This window comes from Alosa sapidissima, chromosome 23 (assembly GCF_018492685.1).
Source record: "Alosa sapidissima isolate fAloSap1 chromosome 23, fAloSap1.pri, whole genome shotgun sequence".
NCBI lineage: Eukaryota > Metazoa > Chordata > Actinopteri > Clupeiformes > Clupeidae > Alosa > Alosa sapidissima.
In genome coordinates, this window is record NC_055979.1 from 1,012,916 (window position 1) to 1,033,283 (window position 20,368).

A 20,368-nucleotide genomic window follows, 5' to 3' on the forward strand; every position below is an offset into this window, starting at 1 on the left:
TTTACGTTTTAGTTGTTAGCAGAGACCACACACTCATACACAAAAACAAACACTCATCAAGCAGCAGTGTAGTCAGGGTGCAAGTCACCGCAATTGACCGCAGCCATCTTTATGAAAATGGCGTTTCATGGGTGCTTGTTTCCAGCACCAGCTAGAAGGTTCCACTATAGAATCTTTTGTTCCATGTTACAGACGGAGACGACGTAAAGTACAACAGTATGTTGTTGAAGATTTGATATTCCCTCAGAGGAAAAGTTGTTCACATTTGTTAACGGGCTCAAACAATTTATGGATACCAGGACTACAGCAAATGACTCTCGAGAATTTTGTTGTTGCTGTTAAATGCTTCTCTATAACATTATACACATTGTACCGTTAAAAAAAACAACATTGAGCAGTGGTCTGTCCATGAGGGAACTGCTATGCTGAAGTACAGCTGTACAAAGAAGATATCACAGGTAGAGGGTGGCTCTTGACTGTATAATTTATGCTTGAATGCAGTAGTGTTGGGTTTGCTGACTACAGATTGCTGTTGTATCAGAGAGGAATCAACTTTCAAGGTTTAAAAGGTAAGGTCAGCGATTTCTGGCAGCAGTAAGCTGTTCTGAAACTCAATAGCCATACAAACAACATCCCCCTCCCTTTCAGATTGTCCTTCTAAAGGCCTACACACACGCGCACACGCACACACACACTGCAGAGAGAGCAGACAATAGCGCCTTTTTGCACTCATAGTAGATGGAGATCATGTGTCATGTGCACCAACTGCATGACTACAATGAATCATCAATAATACATCTGCCTGTCAATAATTTCCCAATGCCAACACAGAGGAGGGCGGTGTTGTACAGTGAGCAGATTGGATTAGGGTACATTGTAACTGCATGATACTACCAGAAGATTGTTCCAATACACAAAATCTAATATAAATATAAATATAAATACAATACTAATATAAATATAAATACAAAATATGTATAAAATGTGCACAAAAAATAAACCACTAAAAGATTTACAAAATGGATACAAGTATACAAGGTGTTTTTTTTACTCAACTACAATGTTCTGGCAGTATCATTATTACACAGCAGTGAAGATGACTAAGTAAAGGTCGACTCCCACTGATACTCCCAAAGGACGAGACCTTATTCCTACTCTGCATACATTTGAAAGCTTTATTTTAGGAATTCAATCAGGAAATCAACAGTAAGCCAAGCAAAACTTACATTACCTTTTTTTTGTTCTTCAAACACAAAACAGCCGTGACACAGGACAAAAAAAAAAAGTGAGAACATAAAAGACAAACAAAAATCACGTTAGCTCTGTTTCACATCAGAGTATCAACTCAAAAACAACCAACATGGTTTTTCACATACAGAAAAAGGAGAGAAGAGAAAGATGTTTAAAGGGAATACATGTTGCTGTTCTTCATCATTTCACATGCCTGCGCGCGCACACACACACACACACCAAAAAGGTGTTGATGAAAATGTAGAGCAGAGTGATAATCACTGCCTCAGTGTCTTTCAAAACTGGCTAGCGCAGTCAGTAGGGTTCAGCGCATCCCAATGACTGACACACACATCATATCATATCATATCCCAGGGCAGACATGAAGACAAGAGCGATCATACACATAAAATGACAAGCTTGATGAAAGTGTGCCTGACCCTTGTGACAGAGCCAGTGAGTGAGTGAATGAATGAAATAATGAACGAACGAACGAACGAACTAGAAAAACTATAATGGTTGGAAAACAGCATGGTGAGACACAAGAAAAAAAAAGGCATAGCGTTTTCTCCAGAGGAATTGTGGGATACAGTGATTAAACAAAAGAAGGAGGGGGGGGGGTAAAAATAACTACCCAAACAAACTTTTTTTTTTTTTTTACTTTTCATTCTCTTGTGTTTTTAAGGCAGAAAAAGCAAGTTCCTCCTCCTCCTCTTCCTCTTCCTCTCCCCTGTTCTTGGCATGGTGGAGCAGCTCGCTCCTCCTCTTCTGGAGGACAAAGGCAGAGTGTAGTCAGACAAGCCTGGAGCGAAAGGAGCAGAGAGCGGACAAGCAGCTCCCTGGCTTTTGCACGTCCCTTTGATCAGTATTCCTCCTCTTCCTCTTCGTCATCATCATCCTCCAGGTCGCAGAAGTCGATGGACGGACGGTGGTCCCGCTCCTCCTCATCGGACTCAGCGTATGAACCTGTGAAAGAGAGAAAGGGAGAGAGAGAGAGGGAGAAAAAAAGACAAATTAAGAAACAAAGGAGGAAGTAGCAGACCCCAGGCAGAGAGGGAAAAAATATCAGTGCATAATGTAAACAAACATCTTCATTTCTAACAACAATACCAAGACTATCCTCACCTTTAACCTATAATGCTTTCACTTTAACTCACAGCCATTTGACAGTGAACACCTTTGGGCAGCCGTGACTTCTTTCTGAACTGCATTCCATACTCAGCAATAAAGCAGCACTGTGGTGCATTGCCGTAGCAATCTGGACATGCTCTGCCGGTCACACTGAGTGCAGAATCATCTAGGATATTCCAGCTATGCCTTCCTTTCTCACCAACACACCCATGCCTTGCCTTGAGATGAAAACTCCTAGATTCAGAGGAGCATAAGTCCATCCCAGGATCTGCTCATTCCTACAGCTTGTTGTTAAACCAGTAGTGCTCCTGAACCAGATCATACTGTTCTCAAATAACCACAACAGGACCTAAACTACTGCATTTGGGGGCATGAATATCTTTATCTTTGACTACTTCAAATACCAAATGAAATAAAGTGTGTTTTTCTTACCCCTATAAATGTTTTATAAGGAAGCACATTTAAACATAATGAGTGGTTTTAGCAAACTTTTGGCAGTGTTAGGTCCTATAGTGTAGCCAATAATGTCGCAGCTTTTAGTTTTACAGTGTTAACAGCATCCAAAGACAAACAAATGAAAAATAAAAACACCAAGGCATCAAAAGGAAAAAGTCATTCCAACATACTTTCAAGATTGTCCATGTGTTCATGAAGAGTTCTCGCCAAGTTGAAAAACTGAGCGAGAGAAGGGGAGAGTTTCAAAAATAACACATCACAGCGCTGGTGTTATAATATGGTTTGAAATCTACACAAAAGGAGCTGGGCGGTATAAGAAGGGTTAACAAACAGGCTTGATTTACCCTGAGATGGGAGACTGAGATTTCGTTGAAGTTAGTTCAATAAACACATTTGTTTGAGTTTAGTGCATACCTGACTACTATAAAAAATCATCATCAATGGAGCTCAGAAATGACAAATTACCATGGCAACCGTTACCTCACTTCCTACGTTACACCATTTTAGAAATTCTAATATTCGTTGCAGGTGCATTGCATTGCCCACATCATCAAAAAACGTTCGTTTCTACCGGGTGTAGGCTATGGAAATGTATTAGCTCCACATCAAATGGATAGATGCATGTACAATGGCTGTTCCACAGGAGGGAGGAGATAATAGAGAAACACTGAACCAAAGTTTGACACGAGTTTCTAACTGAAACGGGAAGCCCAGAGTTTACCTCATCATTCCCAACAAACTCTTTTTAACAAAGCCCGCTTTCGGGATAACCACTGGTCAGGTCGTTGCTTTAAAACTGTACTGAGACCTGAGAACATGCTAAAGCGGTTTAAAGCAGCGGTGATGTGGGCTGTGCCCGAGAGGGCAGCACAGACAGACACTACTCACCCCTGCCTCATTGGCTGCGCCCAGCACATCAGAGAACCTCTGCTCACACAGGTGGAGCAGCACCACCAGGTACAGGCCACAGCTGATAAACTCATACTCCGACTGAAACGCACACACAAACACACACTCAATAAAAGGACAACAAAACATAAAAAAAACTCCCAAGTGATTCTGTTGGCCATGACTGCTACGTTGCGCTAGGCTATATTGGTAGTGCTTGTAATCATGAGTGGAGTCAAAGCTCAAAGGAATGGATGACAAATATGAGCTAAATGTGTACAGCTGCTTGTAGTGCAGATGCACTCACTAACCCGCTCGTGGGACCTGTAGAGCTCGTTGATGTCAAAGTTGTCTATGTTCAGATGCAGTTTCTCCTTACACAGCTCACACGTGGTGATGGCATCAAGGTTCGACCCTGACGGGAAGAAAGACAAGTTTTCTATGTTGTTCTCTTGACATTTCACCGTTATTCTCTATGATATCTGATACAGACACATCCTACGGAATTTCTTGAGGGTGTAGTGTGTAAATATATGCTGTGCAAGTCCCAATTTGCATAGACACAACAGATTCTGGTTAATCTGTTAATCCAGAGAGTGTGTATGTGTGTTGCTCCATACCAGAGCTGATCTTTGACAGGAGCCACTTCTTGATGCAGTCCTGGTGCACATACTGCAGGCTGCCGGTGCAGCGGCAAGGCTCGATCAGAGGGTTGGAGCCGGACTCCTCAGCCATCTGGCAGATACGGCACAGATCCCCCTCCTCCTCATCAGAGTCCTCCAATAGCAGGCTGTAGGGGGAGGGTGGAGAGGAGTGAATGGAGCAATCATCTCCCAACCATCTGTGCCCATGAAAAATGCTACAACACACATTTACTAGCCCCAGTAAACTGCAGGTGTGGGATATTGTCTCACCTCTCCTGAAGCTTGCGCAGCCTCTCTGGGTCCCTGGAGGGGGCGGGCTTCTCCTTCTCCTGTCCGTCAGGCTGGCCCCTCCCACCAGCACCACCCACCTCCACTGCCAGCATCATGTGATCAGGAACGCGGAGCAGCGGATTGGACATCACCCGAGTGAAGGCGTGCCCACGGCCAAGGCCGGCCAATCGCGCAGCGTCTTGCAGCTGAGCCGCCGACAGACCAAGCGCCCCCATGGAGGGAGCCGCCGCCGCCGCTCCTTCAGCCTCCTCCTCCTCCTCCTCATCGTCGTCTTCCTCCTCCTCCTCCAGGGGTGTGCGCGGGGCGTCGGGGCTGGCATGTGGGGGCACGTGGGCACGCACAGCCGTTTCGTCGCGTCCCTCACGGCGGCGGCGGGCAAAGAGGGGTGTGCAGCGGTTCCGCAGGGACGAGGAGAGCCACGAGCTCCCGACGCCACCTCCTCCTCCTCCTGCTGCTGATGCTGCTGCTGCACCTCCTCCTGAGGCTACAGCTGCCGCTGCGGCCGCTCGGCTCCTCCAGAACTCTGGGGACATGGTCTGCTGCTGCTGCTGCTGGGCGTCCACTGAGGGCCGGCCACGGGACTCCCTCACTGGCGAGAGCTCCTGTCGCCGGCGCCGCAGCATGGCAAAGGCCGACTGCACGGGGTCTGCTACTTCCTCTTGGCGCTCAGGGGCTGCCAGCGGAGGTTGGGATGGGGAGGGGATGGGCAGTCGGGGGGCAGGAGGAGGAGGAGCAGGAGCAGGAGGAGGAGAGGTGGGGGCAGCGGCTGAGCTAGAGGAGGAAGAGTCCTGGCTGGAGCGGCGGGAGAAGAGGCGGGAGAGGAGATGGCGGGTGGATCGTCTGCCATCCGGTTGGCTGCTGCTGCTGCTGCTGCTGCTGCTGCTACTGGTGCTGGTGCTGGTGCTGGTGGAGGTGGTGCTGGTGGTTGGCTCAGAGGTGGAGGAGGAGGGGGTGGTGGTGGAGGACTGGCGCTGAGAGAGCGGTGTGTAAGGGATGGAGCTCCAGGAGGAGAGGCGAGAGGGGTCAGAGAGCGTGGAGCGAGCACGGGAGGTGGAGGAGGTGAGGTGGTCAGATGAGAGGGAGGTGCGCGCCGGTGAGGGGGAGAGGTAGTCGGAGGAGGAGGACGAGGAGCTTGAGGCGGGGGAGGAGAGGTACCGGCTAGAAGGAGTCTCCCGACGGCTGGAGGAGCCGAAGCTCTCTTTGGGCCGGGCCCCCTGAGCGTAGGTGGAGGTCACACGCTCTGGGCGGTCTGGAGAGGACAAACACACATGCACACAAAAAAAACACACACACACACACACAAACATTACTATTGGCTTTTCTACATTGTGCGCACATCAGAAAGAGAGCCCTGCTGTGTGTGTATGGAAGGAAGTGTTGTGCACTAGAATGTGGTGTGTTTGGGTATGCATGTGGGTCCACATCAAATGAATGTCAACCCAGTTTCTCTTTAAGGAGATCAAATGGAGAATAATGGTCAGTGTGTGTGTGTGTGTGTGTGTGTGTGTGTGTGTGTGTAAAAGAACACCTACACAGAGAGGAGCTGAAGGTGGAGCTGCGCTCTCCCAGGCTGCTGTAGCCGGACTCTCCCCTCTTGTCCAGCTCTCTGCGCGCCCACAGCCCCTCGGAGGACGAAGACGAGCTAGAGGAGGTGGATGAGGACGAAGACGATCTGGACAGAGGGCTGAGGCTCTTCCACGGCATATCTAAACACAAGTTCACTTTGTTATTCCCCTGCGTGTGAAAGAGAAGTACAAGCCGATACAACAAAGGTATCAGGTCATTCCGGCTCTGTGCCAGCAGATGACATTTTGTGTTGACATGTGGGGAGCACACACACACACACACCTCAACGGCCAACGCCTGATGACATCTCGGACTTAATTCTACACACCCCCACCCACACCACTCCTCTGTGTGGACCAACATTTATTCAGGACACCGCCCATTTCACTATTCCTTGTCCATTGTTTTTCATTTTTCAGAAACGGCTTTTATGATACCAGAGTATGATAGCAGATTCTCCATTTAAACGTGGACTACGGTGAGGTAAGCTGGGATTTACCTGAGGCGCTGTTCAGGGAGGAGTAGGAGCTGCTGGTGGCCGAGCCGGACAGGGTCCTGGCGTAGGCCGCTCGGTTGGTGTAGGACAGCTTGGCCCGTTTGGACTCGCTGTCCTGCGTGGAGCTGAGCAGGCCCGTGTAAGGACCCAGTCTCCTCTCTGTGTCCATCTGTCAGAACAAGGAAAACAAATCGTACTCATGCTTCACACATTCACCCTTTCCCCCTTACCCTTTCAGTTTGGTGAAAACTGTTCATAAGCTCTCAACACCCACACAAAAGCCAAAACCCAATACTGAGTAATATACTGTAGCATAACACAGGGTTTCTACAGGTTTCAACAGCAGGTTTCGTTTTTATCAGTTATGAGTTCCACACAAATCTTGTAAAAATTTCTTTACATTGTGATACTGTATCTGTCCCATTGAGAGAAAGAATTACAACTACAAGTTCTATCTATGCAGCTGGAAGAAAAAAAAAAAAAAAAATCAATGACCACTGTTGAAGTTACGTTAAATGAACATTAACATAATTAAGACCTACCCAAGTGTATTTAAGACATAATGTGTAATATTCTAATGTATTTCATACTTTGTAAGGCTTAAAATTCATATAATTAAATGTTAGGCCAAGACGTTTTCAGACCCCAGGGGGAAACCCTGTAATACTGCCTTGCAGCTTTACTATTTATTTTCCTCCCATTTGTATAATCAGACTGAGGCATTAGGTGACGAATGACTGTTATCTGACTCTTTGTACACTTCAGGCAGTTTGAGATAGGGCTAAGGATGTATTCCCTCCGCTTAGTCCCACAGCTTGTTTCCCAGCAGACTCAATGCCAATGTTGTCCTTCTAGCTCTGTTCCCTCTGCAGCACAAGTGACTGGGAGAAAGGACCATCGCCAGTTAGGTCACAGTTTGTAGGCTTGCTGGGACATACAGACTGATGTCAGAGGGAATGATTCAGGGTGTGGGCTTGTTTCATCCCCCTGCTCATCTACTGATCTCATTAGATGAGGTCATGCTTCTGAAGGGATAAGATCTGGATGAGCTGTTGGGACTCCCAGGTCTCATAAGACCACCACATGCTGTTAAAGCAACAGAACAGAGTTGTTCCCATTAACTAAAACCTGAGACTTGTCTCACTAACACCACCAGATTCACAGTTGGTGCTGGTGCAAGCTAGCTAGCTGGCTAGCTGATGCTGATATTGTGCTGCGAAAGCAGTTCTTAAATTTTTACAGCGTTGTGAACTTTTTGTGGACCACTAAATTACACTGAAGTGTGAACAGTCTAGGCAGTTTCTGAAAACACGTTTTTCTCCAACCTACTCATAACCAAAAGTAAGTAAATTCATTTTAAATAAATAAAATGTTCTCCCACATAATATACCTTTCAACAAAACAGTCTCTCTTCTAATATGTCTATTTTAATGCAACCCAGCCAACAACTAGGGCTGTTATACAGGTTTGTGACACTGGGTTCTAAGCAACTTTAACTGCTTTCTTAGCAACTTTAGTAATTCATGAGCCAAAGTGGGTGTAAGTGGGTATGGATTCCAAATATGGCACATTCATACAAACTCACACCCACACAACATCAAAACTGCCATCATTCTGGTGACAACCAGATACAACCTCTGGATAGAACACAGTCTACAATTTCAACATGCTTGGCACTGATGGATCAACAGCCCAAGTCACTAAAGACGTGTGCTTTTCCAAATAGTATCACAGGCCAATTCTCAAATAACAGTGTTAAAAAGGCAGAGTAACACGCTCACCTCCGAATTTACTGAGTTACACAAGTATGACGCGTAGTGGGTTGTTTTCAATCATGGGAGTGAAGAAATGTTGTATGCAACATTCACAGTGCAATATTTTGTTATTTGGATCTGATGCAATGAGTCAACACCCTGAAGAACTCATAACATGTTCTTGCTTTTGTAAATCATACCAAGGAGTAACAAAAAAACAATGGCAAAAAAGTACTGGACTTCAGTGTGCGCAAAACCTTGGGGTTGAGAAGTAGGGGTGCAGCTCCCATTTCAAATGTGCCATTTGTGTAGACATACAGAACTTGAGCAGAACGTCTAGGTAGGTGTTGGTTTCAGGTGTGGTGGCAGGATATAGCTTTGAATGTGGCAACATACACAGAACAGCACTAGTGTCAGCTTGTTTAAACGCACCACACTTTCACTCTTAGGTACTAGGGTGCAGGGGCCAGTTTTGGAGGCATTCCTATGGGTCTCACCAATTTGCTTCTGCTGCTCCCCAAGGAGGGCTCCACCCACGAGCGGTCACGGGACACAGAGGAGGACGAGGAGAGAGGGGAGGAGAGTTTCCAGCTTGAGTGGCGGCTCTCGGAAGAGCCATAGTCCCGGGAGCCACTGAGGTAACGGGAACTCTGGAAACAAACCAGACAGAGAAAACATCAAAGAGTCAGACTGGGGGAAAGATGGGGACAATGCGAAAGTGTAAAAGAGTTAAAGAAATAGCCTGGGCGAACCCAAACAAACCGGTTAGCAAATTTGAATTTGCTCTGCAGCCCATTGACGCCCGTTTCCAAACTTGCTGTTTTACTTCCACAGGCGTAACCAAAGTGAAATTAAACGTACATTTGTGCATTAAAAGTGCATGAAGTTATTTTCTCAATTCCAAAGAAAATACACATTCCTGAGTATTTGGTGATTTGGAAACGGGCGTCAGTGGGCTCCTTTCCAGACCAACCTGCAGAGCAAATTCAAATTTGCTAACAGGTTCATCTGGGTTCATCCTGGCTAGTAGAGAGAGTGACAGACAAAAAGAAAGAAAGAAAACTGGAAAAAAAATGAGGTGTTATTTTAAAGATGCAATTCAGGAAAGCAAAAGGGATGCTACTATATGCAAGACAGAGAGGAATACATGAACCACACTATCTGAGGGTGCCAAAATACATTATTTTTTTTTAAATACTGGGGAATGTAACATTAAACCTTTTAAGTCACAAGATGACACTGTGTTCATTAAGCCCTGTGATGTAACAATGGTTTACAATTTGCTGAGACTGAGCCTCTGATACCCCATGAGCTCTGAAACATAACACCCCCACACACACGTGGGGAGGGAACACATGTTTGTATGCATCCATCTGGCAGTACTGTACAAGATAAATATGGCCATCAGTCGTGCAAAGAGACAGCAGGAGCAGTCTTTTCTATCGTTAACCAATGAGAAGTGGATGTTGGCCAAAGGAAAGTCTGACTTCATGCTCAGAAACTAGAGACACACCAGACAGGGTGGATTCGGTGGAAGCAGAAATGAACTTGCACACCTTTGGAGACACCATCACAAGCGTGCACAATAAATCAACAAGGGAACAGACTACGACAGATTTATTACATTTATTTAGGGAATTTAATTCATAATTATTTGAAAATTCAAAGTAGATAATTTGAAACGAAAAAGATATCCAGCAATATTATTATTACACATCATGAACTCAGTGACCACCTCTCATGATGCGATCACTCACACACTCTCTCTCTCACACACACACACACACACACACACACACACACACACACACACACACACACACACACACACACACACACACACACACACACACACACACACACAGTAACCTTATCTTGCGCGACGGCACCTTAACGGGCAGAGTGAAATGTGCAGGGGCCAGGAATCTGGGCCGGCCTATAAAAAGAGCTGGCTAATGAAGCCCCTGTAACATGAACAGCCTCCCCTCCTGAGCACGGGGACAGCTAGCAGCGCGTGCTGGTGCAGGCTAAACAACCAGGAGACTGCCCAGGGACTGCCCTGTGATGGGGGGGGGGGGGGGGGTTAACTTGCAAAGTTAGCACTGTGTGTAGCCTTTCTAGAAGCATCCATAAGACACTCACTAAACTAAATTAAACAAAAAGCTATTTTATTTGCCCACAACAGGCCATCTTTGATAAGAGGCATTGTTCACTTGACACTGATGCAGTTAGTGCTGTTTTTGATGTCATGCCATAGCTCAGGTCAATTTCTACTTTTCCTCCTATAATGCTAAGAAGTGGTGATCTCCTACAGTGCTGCTTTGCAGGATGTGGTGACATCCTTCTCTAATGTGCAGGAAATGAGTTTACACAAAATTAAACTTCCGGTTATTACACACATTTTTACTCAAGAGTTTAGCCAGTGTTAGTAGTAGTTAGTAGTTAACTGCTCATTTAGTGGTGGTTGGGGGAGGGAGGCATACTACCTGGTAGTCTGAGTCCAGTTTGCTGGAAGAGGTCCGTCCGAAGCGCTCACTAGAGAGAACGCTGCCCCTGCCATAGAGAGAGCCGGCGCCCAGCGAGGAAGAGGCGGAGAGGGATGAAGGTGTGGAGAGCGATGAGGAGCTGGAACCCCCAAAGGGTAGCAGCCTGCGCGGCTTAGAATCCATCACTAGACAGAGGCAGACAGAGAGACAAGAGATTCATTTCTCCAGAACATTCTTTCCAGTTAGCACAAGAGCGCAAATGACATGTCTATCAAGGTTATTTAAACTATTGCCACGTTGGTCGCAAACTGATGGAAACCATTGGCTTATTTTTTGTTATACTTATGAAAAAGCGGTCTCCAAAATCTGACAGAGCTCTACCATGAAAAGAGGTTTTCTGAGAAAACGACTCCTGCCATTTAAACTACGGTCCAACTGGCATGAGCATTTTCGTCCTGCTCACTGTAACAGGCAGTTGGTCTTTGAGCAGTTTATTAGAAATGATAACATTATAGCTTTGGTGTTCTAATATCACATTGCAGAGCTACAAGGAACAGTAGAACTTAGAATTCCATTTTCTTGTACTAATGTGGCGGTGATTCAACTGCGCCTTTTCAACAAACCCCACAACAAGTTAGCCGAACTCCCACACTCCTAATTCAGTGTTACCAACATCTCCTGAGCCTTAGGCCATGCATCATGCTTCTGACTCGAAACTTAAAGCAGCAGCAGACCTTCACCTGAACAGCTCAGACATTTGGTAAACAAGACACTAACGTGTGCTAAGGTTTCCACACAGGGCGAGTCATTGATAAAGCCCAGACAAAGTTGGTGTATCATAAAAACCTCAACAAAATAATGACTTTATGAGTCACACCAATACACTCAACTGAATTACAAAGAATACCCAAATCCATACCAAAACTATCGGTAAACATCAAAATACAAAATATAAGTTATAAATAATCACAGTTCAGACAGGAAAATTGTGAATATGCTGACATGAGACACAGAATGTAGGCCAATTTAACAGAATCACGATATCTGTTATTCTTCTGGGACAATGAGTCACATTGTGAAAACAGTTAAATCTCATATGGTGGTTAGAATACATTAATGCACTTTTCAGGATAAATCAGGCTTATTTAAAAGGTTGCATCAGCGATAGCGGGGATACGTCACTTCTGTTGATGTTCAAACAAAACAGAGAGCTAGCTTGCTACTCCCTTCCCCTCCCTTCCGTGCAATTAAAACTCTCCTAAATGCGCATATCGTCGGTTATTGGTTGAAACACTTTATTTTGCTTTTGAGGGGTTACTTAAGGTAACAAGGTCAAACAAGGACAAAACAAGGAGGCGCACACAAGGCTTGTGTGGAAAAATGTGTATTGTAGCCGAAAAGTTACAAAAGAAGTCAGAGGCTAACACTGGAGCAACAGACGTTTCAGGCCTAGTCCATTTTCAATGTCTCCAGTAGGACAAAACTTGTTGGTAGCAATTGTTTTTGTGTACAGATCTCGGAGCCTAGGCTGCATACAGAGACACGTTTTTTTGATGGCCTGCTTATGGGGGAGGCAGCTAGCGGATTGTTAGGAAAGATTAGATGAATATGATCATTTATGTTTGGGCCTTTTTTGGGCCTGAAACCGCTGATACAACTTTTAAGCTCTCAGTATCAAAGGTGAACTGACAATGAACATGTAATAAATAATAACAAATGTAAAAGTGCAACTATGAAATTCTAATCTGGAACATCTTTATGCTCAATGCATTTAGTACTGCACAGAATATTGAAGTTAATGCTTGTGCAAAGCTAACTCTCCTAGTTGAACAATATCTTCTGATATGATGATAACAACATAGTTGACTGAGGAACAGGTCATGTTGACTTGATCCTCTGCCAAAAGACTATGTAGTTCAAGCCATGCCTGTTGGAGGCGAGAAATTTGATCCGGATTGACACTGCAAATATAGGTTATTGCAGAACAATTCTGCTCACAAGTAAAAATGTCCTCTGGGGGGGGGGGGGGGGGCATTCTACTTAGTTGTAGCTGATGTAGTGTTGACCATTTTTTATGGAGTTTTTTTATGGCCCCTGTGTTCATAATACAGACAGATCTGTTTTACTCTAATCAGGGTGCAAACTGATAACTGCTTCACAGCGCTGACACAGCACTGTGGGTGTACACACACACACACACACACACACACACACACACACACAGATAGCTCAGACTTCCAGGGTTGGAACAGCTTTACCTTGCAAATATGCACACCCACCCACACTCTGACTGCTTCTCTTTACAACCTTACTACTGACCATGAACTCATAGTACATGCATAACCCGTGAGGACAACCTGCAAATCATTTCCTCCTCAGACTACAGCACACTCTGGTATGGATTTTGTATCTTGATAGCAACTTCTACACGTGTATGGAACACATGAAGATGTAAGAAAGGTGTAATCCAGCAAACTGCAAGCTGTTGCACGTTCTATTGTGTTGGATTCATAATAGATACCCCAGCAAAGACAGGTTAGATGAGGACTTCCAACTTCCATTAGCATCGTTCATTAACCATGCCAAAGACATAAACATACACTTAATCTTACATGTGCACACAAGGGCTAACACCCTGCTGTCTGGATGTTTTTCAGAAGAGGGCGTCCACATCCATTTCGTGAATTTTCTATGAGACCCCATAGGTCAAGCTGTAACCAGCCCAAACCAAAAACAAGCCAAAGGCCTTGTCATTATGTGTCAATTAGAGGGGGATGTATGCACTTCAATGAAATGTCAAAACATGGCATGTCGCAACAGCACAGACCCAGAACTGAGCAAGTAGTAGCCCTAACAGTAGGCTACATTCCATTTTTGTCAAACAGAATAAGAACAAGTTTTTTCTGCACCTGTGCTTATTGTGGAATCTGGCACAACAAATTTGTAAAAACGGAGCCACATTTAGATTATGATGAAGTTTGACGACTCATGTGCTGATTGTAGCTAATTATTTGTTGTGCAACTTCAGTGAGGCTAACGCTGTAGACAGAAACCAAGCCAGTCGCCTCCATTATCTGAAAAACTTGCTTCGAGGCTCCAACACCCTCATGACCTTTCAAAATGTCTGTCTCTGGACGCAAAGCAGTGGTTTAGCACTCATACTATTGCTTTATTTGTGTTGGACGAAATGACAGTGAAATATGTTTTAAGATCAGATTCGTGCACTCACATTCGAATTAGTTGGAAAACTGATGTAGGCCCATACACGCGAACTCCGCTTAAATCTATTCGAGGTAAACAAACTGGTTCGCTAAATCAAGAACACCATTTCCTTCTGGCACCAAGCAGTCAAGAACACAACATTTCTGAATACACTCCAAATAACGTTAGGATTAGCTCAAAATGCATAGTCTTAGTAAAACACTATAACGATCAACATACGCAATACTTCTTCATAAACACCTCTAATCAAGCATATAGAACCAAGGAACGGGGCGCACATCAGGGCCTTTGCAATACAGCTAACGTTAGCTGGTTAGTTAGCTAGCAGCAGCATAGCTTTTTGTTGACAATACAGGGTTTAGCTGGCTTACAACAATAATTAATTTTAGGCTAGTTTGTGCTAACTACAATCGCATGCGGTGTTACTCCAAATTTTACAATTACTTTCGTTCAAATAGTCTCAATTTCTCGCGTTTAAATGACGTTCTGTAGGCAAAAACAACGCCTTTAGCAGTGCTTCCGCATAAACAGAACAAGAAGTGCCTCACCTCTGATTTCCAGTCTCACTGCGTTCAAAATAAATGGCGTCTGTGTGTTGATATAAAGAAGGTCATGTGATTTACAATGCAATCATACACCAAGAGGAAATACGTAACCTATGGTTTTAAAGACCAAACCGTATGCTGTCAAAATAAGAGTCAACCGTTTTGGTCGAACAGCAGTGGGGTCTGTTGACATACAGAGTTGTTTAAAAGGTTTCAAATAATTTTGATAACTTTGAAAAACTCCAGCCTCAAAAAATTAAAGTTCTGCCATGTATTGGTTCAACCTAACACAGGTGATTTTACCACATAGCTGATGTACCCTGAAGAGTTGTGCTAATTAATCCACACTGAAAAAAACAGGACTGGACTGATAACAACCTTAACTAGATGTACCGCAGAGCGGTACAAAATATGACCGCCGCCCAGTCCAGCACATTTTTTCCACAAAAATAAATCACGCTGAAAGGCCTATATGATTCTAACTGTCTCACTAAATTGCATTATCCACACTCAATTCTCACTGGTATCTGCTAGACAACAAGTACCAAAACATAATTAGTTCATAGATTTCACATGTAAAATTAATTTTATACAACCCCACCCCCATCTTGCCTGTTCATAATTCTGAGAAATTCTTGAATTGTGTGCATGTGTACGTGTACACGTTTATGTTTATGTGTGTGGGTGTGTGTCTGTGTGTGTGTGCGTGCTTGTGTGTTTGCCTGCGTATGTGTGTTTGTGCATGTGCATGCATGCGTACATATGTCTACTGTGTGAGTATGTGTCATACGTATGATTACTGTAAATGTATGTGTGTGCGTGTGTATCTGTTTATGCACATGTGTGCACATGGAATGGGTTAACATGACCCCTGGAGGCAAACATACGGAAAAAATTGTCATCCTAGGCCCTACGGTTCTCAAGATATTCACAGAAAACTGTGTCTGCCCTACCCTCCTTTCGGGGGGTCCAGTACAGCGGGGGGGGCTACAGATCAAAAATGAAAACCGATGGTTCCATGCTATCCATGTGGGGTTACATGCCCACCAAGTTTCGTGTACCCCGGTCTTTCAGTGTCCCGGGAATCCTTGTTGGTGTACGGTCATTAAATGTACACATAAATTATTTTATTTTAAGGCCCCCCATGAACGAAAGTTCACAAAACTTGGCATGCATTCGGAGGGTGTCATAATGATCCTACACTGCAGTTTTGACCATGTCAGCCAGAGATATTGTGGTGAAAACACCTAATTTTTTGCTTTTTAATTTTTAACTAGGTGGCGCTATACATGAAATAAGTGGTAATGGGATGGGTTGACATGCCCCCTTAAGACCAACATACAAAAAAAGGTGGACCTCCTAGGCCCTACGGTTCTCGAGATATTCACAGAAAACTGTCTCCGGCCACCTACAGGCCAGTTGGTGTATAGTAGCATAAATTAATTTATTGTGTGGCCCCCCATGAACGGAATTCGACGAAACTTGGTGTGCATTCAGAGGGTGTCATAATGATCCTACACTTCCAATTTCGTGCAGTTTTGACTATGTTAGGTCACAGATACCTGCGATTACAACACCTCATTTTTACTTTTTTGTGTTTAACTAGGTGGCACTATACATTAAATGAGTGGTTATGGAATGGGTTGACATGGCCCCTTGAGATCAACATACAAAAAAAAATGGTCCTCATAAACCTTACGGTTCTCGAGATATTCACAGAAAACTGTGTCTGCCCTACCCTCCTTTCGGGGGGTGCAGTCCAGCGGGGGGGTTACAGATCAAAACGAAAAACTCGAAAGGGTGGTTGCAACCCAACTCCAGACTTATCTTCATGATAACAATCTTCTTGAACAATTTCAATCTGGGTTCCGTTCACGCCACAGCACAGAGACAGCCCTTGTCAAGATCACTGACCTTCTCCGTGCAGCTGATGCTGGCCTACTATCCATTCTCATCCTCCTAGACGCAGTGCCGCCTTCTACACAATATCCCACCAACTGTTGCTTGTGAGCGGCTTGAAAGTATAGGAGTCTGTGGAACTGCCCTTAAGTGGTTTACACACTACCTGACATATTTTGTCAAAATTGAAGGCCACCAGTCAGACAGCTCAGCACTCCAACATGGAGTTCCACAGGGGTCAGTATTGGGGCCACTTTTATTTATCATCTACCTTCTTCCACTAGGCAATATCTTCAGACATCATGGCATCCACTTCCAGTCATATGCAGATGACACACCAAGCCTACTGCCACACTCCCCCCAAACACCCTCACCATCTGTATCCATGACATCCAGGCATGGATGACCACCAATTATCTCCAACTTAACAATAACAAAACAGAGCTACTGCTCATTGGCACTCCATCCACACTCTCAAAATCCAACATTTCCTCAGTCTCCATTGGGGAGGATGTCATACCAGTCTCTAAACAGGTAGAGCCTTGGAGTTATTCTGGACAGTACCCTTTCATTTTCCAACCACATCAATGTCTGCCGGACGGCTTATTTTCACCTCAGAAACATCTCCAGACTGCGTCCCTCACTTTCACAACACTCCACTGAAGTTCTTGTCAACACCCTGGTGACTTCACGGATCGACTACTGCAACGCAATCCTGCAAGGAATCCCCAATAAACTACTCCACCGGCTCCAACTTCTCCAAAACTCAGCTGCACGCATCATCACCCGTACCAGTCCACCGACCATGTCACACCCTTGCTGATTCAACTGAACTGGCTCCCCATATCACTATGAATCAACTTCAAAGTCATGTTAATGACATTCAAAGCACACACAACCTGCACAACCTCGCCCTCTCATATATCACAGAATTACTACAGACCTACATACCCCCACGCTCACTCCGTTCATCATCAGCAAGATTACTGGCAACCCCATCAGACTCTCCACAATAGGAGCAAGGGCCTTCTCCCATGCTGCACCAAAACTGGAACTCACTTCTCCCTTATTTGTGCCATAGACTCCATTTCACAGTTCAAAACCACTCTCAAAACTTATCTTTTCAAGTCAGCCTATAAACTTTAAGCACCCCCCCCCCCCCATCAGCATTAGCTAGCTAGTTGCTGTTAATTACTTTTTCTATTCTTTTTTACTCTTTTTATTCTTTTTTTTAGCTAATACTCTTTTTACTTCTACTTTTTTATTGTAAGGTGACCTTGGGTGGTTTTAAAGGCGCCAAAAGTAAAATGTATTATTATTATTATTATTACTATTAATATTATTATTATTATTATTATTATTAATCCATGGTAGCCTATCCCTTTTGCGTTCTAAAAGTTGGAGTTTAGCATTAGTAGCCTAATGATATAATTAGTCATTTTGATTATTTCAACCAATTACACTTCATTGTGTTAATTTAGTTCATTGATGCTTGAGACATCGGTAGCCTACACTGTTGTTTGCATGTCTGTATGCATTTTTAAAGTATTTTACCACCAATATATATCTTATACCTTCTTAATATGTGCCACTAACCCAAACATTAATAGGCATACAATATAAAGTATTTTAAAGTAATAAAAAGATAGAACAGTAGCCTAATAGAATATTTATAAAAACAGCCACATAATAAATAACAATAATAATGATAATAATAATAACATGATCTACCACATGGTGTTGCCACTGCCACTCAAAGACAGACTTCCCAAAACAGGAAAAAAACAGACTTCCCAATTTCCATTCCCTACTCCTGCAACTCACCCTAAACAGAGACCGCAAACGTGGCGATTGCATGTCAACTGCATACCTGTTAACATAGGAGATGAAATAAAAATGGACACGCCACGCAGCTGGCACGCTCACGCCACACAGGCAGTCTGCAGGAGCCCTAAGGCTGTATGTAAGGATGTATGATCATGATCACCCTGACATCTAACCCATAATCTGGGTTCAGGACCAGTTTTATGAAATTCTGTCGTGGGGGCCAGGAGATTTATGAATTTGTAGGCCTATGTGTGCATCTAGTGATTGTAAAAAAAAACTTGAATTTTGTCTTTTCACCCGTTGGCCTGTGGATGGTGGCATTGAGCTACAGACAAGCTCTTACACACATACTCATAAACTGGAAGACACATTCACACCCTCATGAACAAGAACACACACACACACACACACACACACACACACACACACACACACACACACACACACAGAAGCACACTTACACACAGAAGAAAACATGCACACACTCACTTATACACATAGAATGAGTTGCAAGAGTAGGAGATTGACAAGCGTGACTTATTTCTGAGGAGAGAATGTGCAAGGCTAAGCAGCGGTCATATTTTGTACCACTATACGATACATCTACTTGTTGTTGTTTTCATTATCTGTTTAATGATTAATTTTGACTATTTTTTAAGTAATAGTTTTCATGATAGTCTATTGTTGTAAGTCTGTTTGGACAAAAGCGTCCAGGGGTGTGTGAGGAATGTGTTTCGTGGTTCTGTCCACGAGATTGTGGATGGATATCACGATTTCAGTTTCGTTAATATATGTTTAAATGTGGTCCCTGGGTACAAAAAGCTTCTATTCCTTATCAACTTAGGGAGGCTATCCTGATGTTCTGGAGTTTCGGGAATCACTGACCAAAAATTGCTACCAGCGCTACCAGCAAGCACTCTTCGTCACTCCCCCTTTTGTTGATTGTTAACTAAACATGTAAGCAAATGTTTATGTTACTAGGCAGTAAACACTGCAACTGTATCTGCCGGAAGTGGAAGTGTTTTTTTTTGTGTGTGTGTGTGTGTATAGAGTTAACCCACTTTGCATTTAGGCTGACTATAGTGTGACATAGTGAGATTTACATTGATGTTACATTTACATTCATTCATTTAGCAGATGCTTTTATCTAAAGCAGCTTACAAAATGAAGATAACATTCATTGCAAAGAAGACATTAGCTTACAACACCACAAGACTATCAGATTATGAGAGTGTAGAAGTTTAAGTCAAAGTGTAGTTGAAGGAAATAGAGGTAGGAAGGAGATGCAGAAGTAGAAAAATTTAAGAAAGAAAGTGCAAACATCAGTACATCCTTTCTTTCTGTGTCTGATATGGTGTTGTTATAGGATCAGGACAGCTATCTTAAACTAAACTACTGCAGACAATCAGCACTGTGTGTAAAAATAAAGATGGTTGGGATTTGTTGCCTTTCCGTTTGCTTCAAAATGTGATTTGTTAAGTTGACCACTAGAGGGCATATGGACTCACACCTTTATGTAATCAGACACTGCATTGTATTTTCAGTATCTATCTTATTTATGTAACATGCTGTTTGTCAGAGAGGTAATTAAAACATTCTGAAACACCACTAATTAGATATTAATTTTAATAATAAATATCAAACTGATTCTAGCCGTTTTAATTAGTAAGTAAATCAACAAAAGGATACTGTTAATATACACAATCTCATGCATAAAACATTTATGTTAATTCACGGATGTACAATATTATATTGCTTTTCTATTTCATTTTCCATTTTCATTAAAGCAATAGCTTAATAGACCCAACAGAAAGTAATTCATTGCATAAAAGTAAAAGCAAATGAAAGAAAAAAAATATATTATATTAAATGTTTTCATTTGGTTTTATCTGTAAAACCATTGTATGTGTGAGATTTTCCCAGAGAAAAACTG

At 43.5% G+C, this 20,368-nt stretch overlaps 1 protein-coding gene across 3 annotated transcripts; it reads right to left on the reverse strand.

Moving 5' to 3' along the window:
- Positions 1-1,161: 1,161 nt before the first annotated feature.
- Positions 1,162-14,792, reverse strand: marchf7 (membrane-associated ring finger (C3HC4) 7). Of its 3 annotated transcripts, XR_006026716.1 has the most exons (11): positions 10,943-11,127; positions 8,954-9,106; positions 6,706-6,871; positions 6,173-6,346; positions 4,620-5,889; positions 4,326-4,495; positions 4,017-4,120; positions 3,706-3,807; positions 2,988-3,036; positions 2,356-2,595; positions 2,069-2,196 (listed from the first exon to the last, which is right to left on the reverse strand). XR_006026716.1 is itself a non-coding variant. In XM_042080126.1 (10 exons), exons 2-10 carry the CDS (start codon positions 11,123-11,125, stop codon positions 2,023-2,025), a joined length of 2,496 nt encoding a protein of 831 aa, XP_041936060.1. In that variant the 5' UTR covers positions 11,126-11,127; positions 14,713-14,792; the 3' UTR covers positions 1,162-2,022. The 3 variants fall into 3 exon arrangements, 2 of the variants coding, with proteins under 2 accessions (XP_041936060.1, XP_041936059.1); XM_042080126.1 differs by lacking the exons at positions 2,356-2,595; positions 2,988-3,036 and adding an exon at positions 14,713-14,792 and having other exon boundaries at positions 1,162-2,196; XM_042080125.1 differs by lacking the exon at positions 2,356-2,595 and having other exon boundaries at positions 1,162-2,196.
- Between the last annotated feature and the right edge of the window lie 5,576 nt (positions 14,793-20,368).

Excerpts from the sequence above, each read along its gene's own strand:
- marchf7 (XM_042080126.1), bottom strand. The coding sequence starts at position 11,125 with ATGGATTCTAAGCCGCGCAGGCTGCTACCCTTTGGGGGTTCCAGCTCC. Across the intron at positions 4,121-4,325 it reads CCTGTCAAAGATCAGCTCTG|GGTCGAACCTTGATGCCATC; the intron begins GTATGGAGCAAC and ends TCTTCCCGTCAG. Across the intron at positions 3,808-4,016 it reads TCTACAGGTCCCACGAGCGG|TCGGAGTATGAGTTTATCAG; the intron begins GTTAGTGAGTGC and ends TGTGCGTTTCAG.